Raw genomic sequence first — 1,836 nt, forward strand, 5'->3', positions numbered from 1 at the left:
AGCTGGGCATGGTGGTGCGTGCCTGTAGTCCCAGCTGCTCGGGAGGCTCAGGCAGGAGAATCACTTGAACCCAGGAGGTGGAAGTTGCAGTGAGCTGAGATCACGCCACCGTACTCCAGCCTGGCGACAGAGCGAGACTCCATCTCAAAATAAAATAGGCTGGGTGTGGTGGCTGACACCTATAATTCAAGCAGTTTGAGAGATCAAGGCAGGGGATCACTTGAACCCAGGAGTTCAAGACCAGCCTGGGCAACATGGTGAGAACCTGTCTCTACCAAAAATACAAAAATTAGCCAGGTGTGGTGGCGAGCACCTATAGTCCCAGCTACTTGGGAGGCTGAGGTGGGAGGATCGCTTGAGCCAGGGAAGTTGAGGCTGCAGTGAGCCGTGATCATGCCACTGCACTCCAGCCTGAGCAACAGAGTGAGACCCTGTCTTAAAAAAAAATAAAATAGACATTCCCCCTCTCACCCTATGTCAGCCTCTAGTTCAGCCCCTTGTTGGCCTCCCTCTTAGAACCTACCAGAATTTCCATTCTCTGTCTGGCTCTTGGTTACATTATTCACAGCAATCTCCCCTACCGTCACAGGAGTTCTCAGGTCTGAGGTCATCACAGCTACCTCCTTGCCCGTGACAGGCCTCTCCAATGCCAAGCGGAGAGAAGCTCTCTGCAGGGACACACCTTCAACACAGGTCTGCAAGCTCTTGGCTGTCCTTACCCACTTATTCATCATTTACTGAGCATCTGTGTGTGCTCAGCCCCAACGAGGACACTCAGTGGCTCTACTGGGGCTGATGTTCTTGGAGACAGTAAAAAAAAAAAAAAAGAATACTGAGGAGCCAGGCACGGTGGCTCACGCCTGTAATCCTAGCACTTTGGGAGGCCAAGGTGGGCAGATTGCGTCAGCTCAGGAGTTCGAGACCAGCCTGGGCAACAAGGCAGTCTCTACTAAAAATAGAAAAAAATTAGCTGGGCGTGGTGGTGCACACCTGTAGTCCCAGTTACTCAGGAGGCTGAGGCAGGAGAATCACTTGAACCCAGGCCCGGAAGGCAGAGGTTGCAGTGAGAATCACTTGAACTGGGGAGGCAGAGGAGGCAGAGCTGAGAATGGGCCACCACATTCCAGCCTAGGCGAAAGAGCGAGACTCCATCTCAAAAAAAAAAGTACTCAGAGGCCGGTCAGGGTGGCTAACCCCTGTAATCCTAGCACTTTGGAAGGCCAAGGTGGGTGAGTTGCCTGAGCTCAGGAGTTCAAGACCAGCCTGGGCAACACAGTGAAACTCGTCTCTACTAAAATACAAAAAATTAGCCAGACATGGTGGTATGTACCTTTAGTCTCAGCTACTCAGGAGGCTGAGGCAGGAGAATTGCTTGAACCCGGGAGGCGGAGGTTGCAGTGAGCTGAGATTGCTCTATTGCACTCCAACCTGGGTGACAGAGTGAGACTCTGTCTCAAAGAAAAAACAAACAAAAAAACTCAGGTATATGTCTACTAAGATGTTAAGTTGTGACTGGGCCACAGAGAAAAACTGTGCAAGGAGATAAAAGAGTTAAGTAGGTCAGTTATGGTGGCTCACGCCTATAATCCCAGCACTTTGGGAGGCCGAGGTGGGCAAATCACTTGAGGTCAGGAGTTTGAGACCAGCCTGGCCAACATAGTGAAACCCCTTCTCTACTAAAAATGCAAAAATTAGCTAGACGTTACGGCGGGCGCCTGTAATCCCAGCTACTCAGGAGGCTGAGGTGGGAGAATCACTTGAACCCAGGAGGCAGAGGCTGCAATGGGATTGAGCCATTGCACTCCAGCCTGGGTGACAAAATGAGACTCCGTCTCA

At 51.3% G+C, this 1,836-nt stretch overlaps 1 protein-coding gene across 1 annotated transcript in view; it reads left to right on the plus strand.

The window, feature by feature from the left end:
• Positions 1–741, plus strand: part of ZGLP1 (zinc finger GATA like protein 1) — a gene marked incomplete at its 5' end in the record, with an annotated part of 9,864 nt that extends 9,123 nt beyond the window's left edge. Inside the window, one exon of the mRNA XM_017499985.2 lies at positions 638–741. Coding sequence (XP_017355474.2) covers positions 638–741 — 104 coding nt within the window. The remainder of the gene's footprint in view (positions 1–637) is intronic.
• Positions 742–1,836: the final 1,095 nt, after the last annotated feature.

This window comes from Cebus imitator, unplaced genomic scaffold, assembly GCF_001604975.1.
Source record: "Cebus imitator isolate Cc_AM_T3 unplaced genomic scaffold, Cebus_imitator-1.0 Scaffold263, whole genome shotgun sequence".
Classification (NCBI taxonomy): Eukaryota; Metazoa; Chordata; class Mammalia; order Primates; family Cebidae; genus Cebus; species Cebus imitator.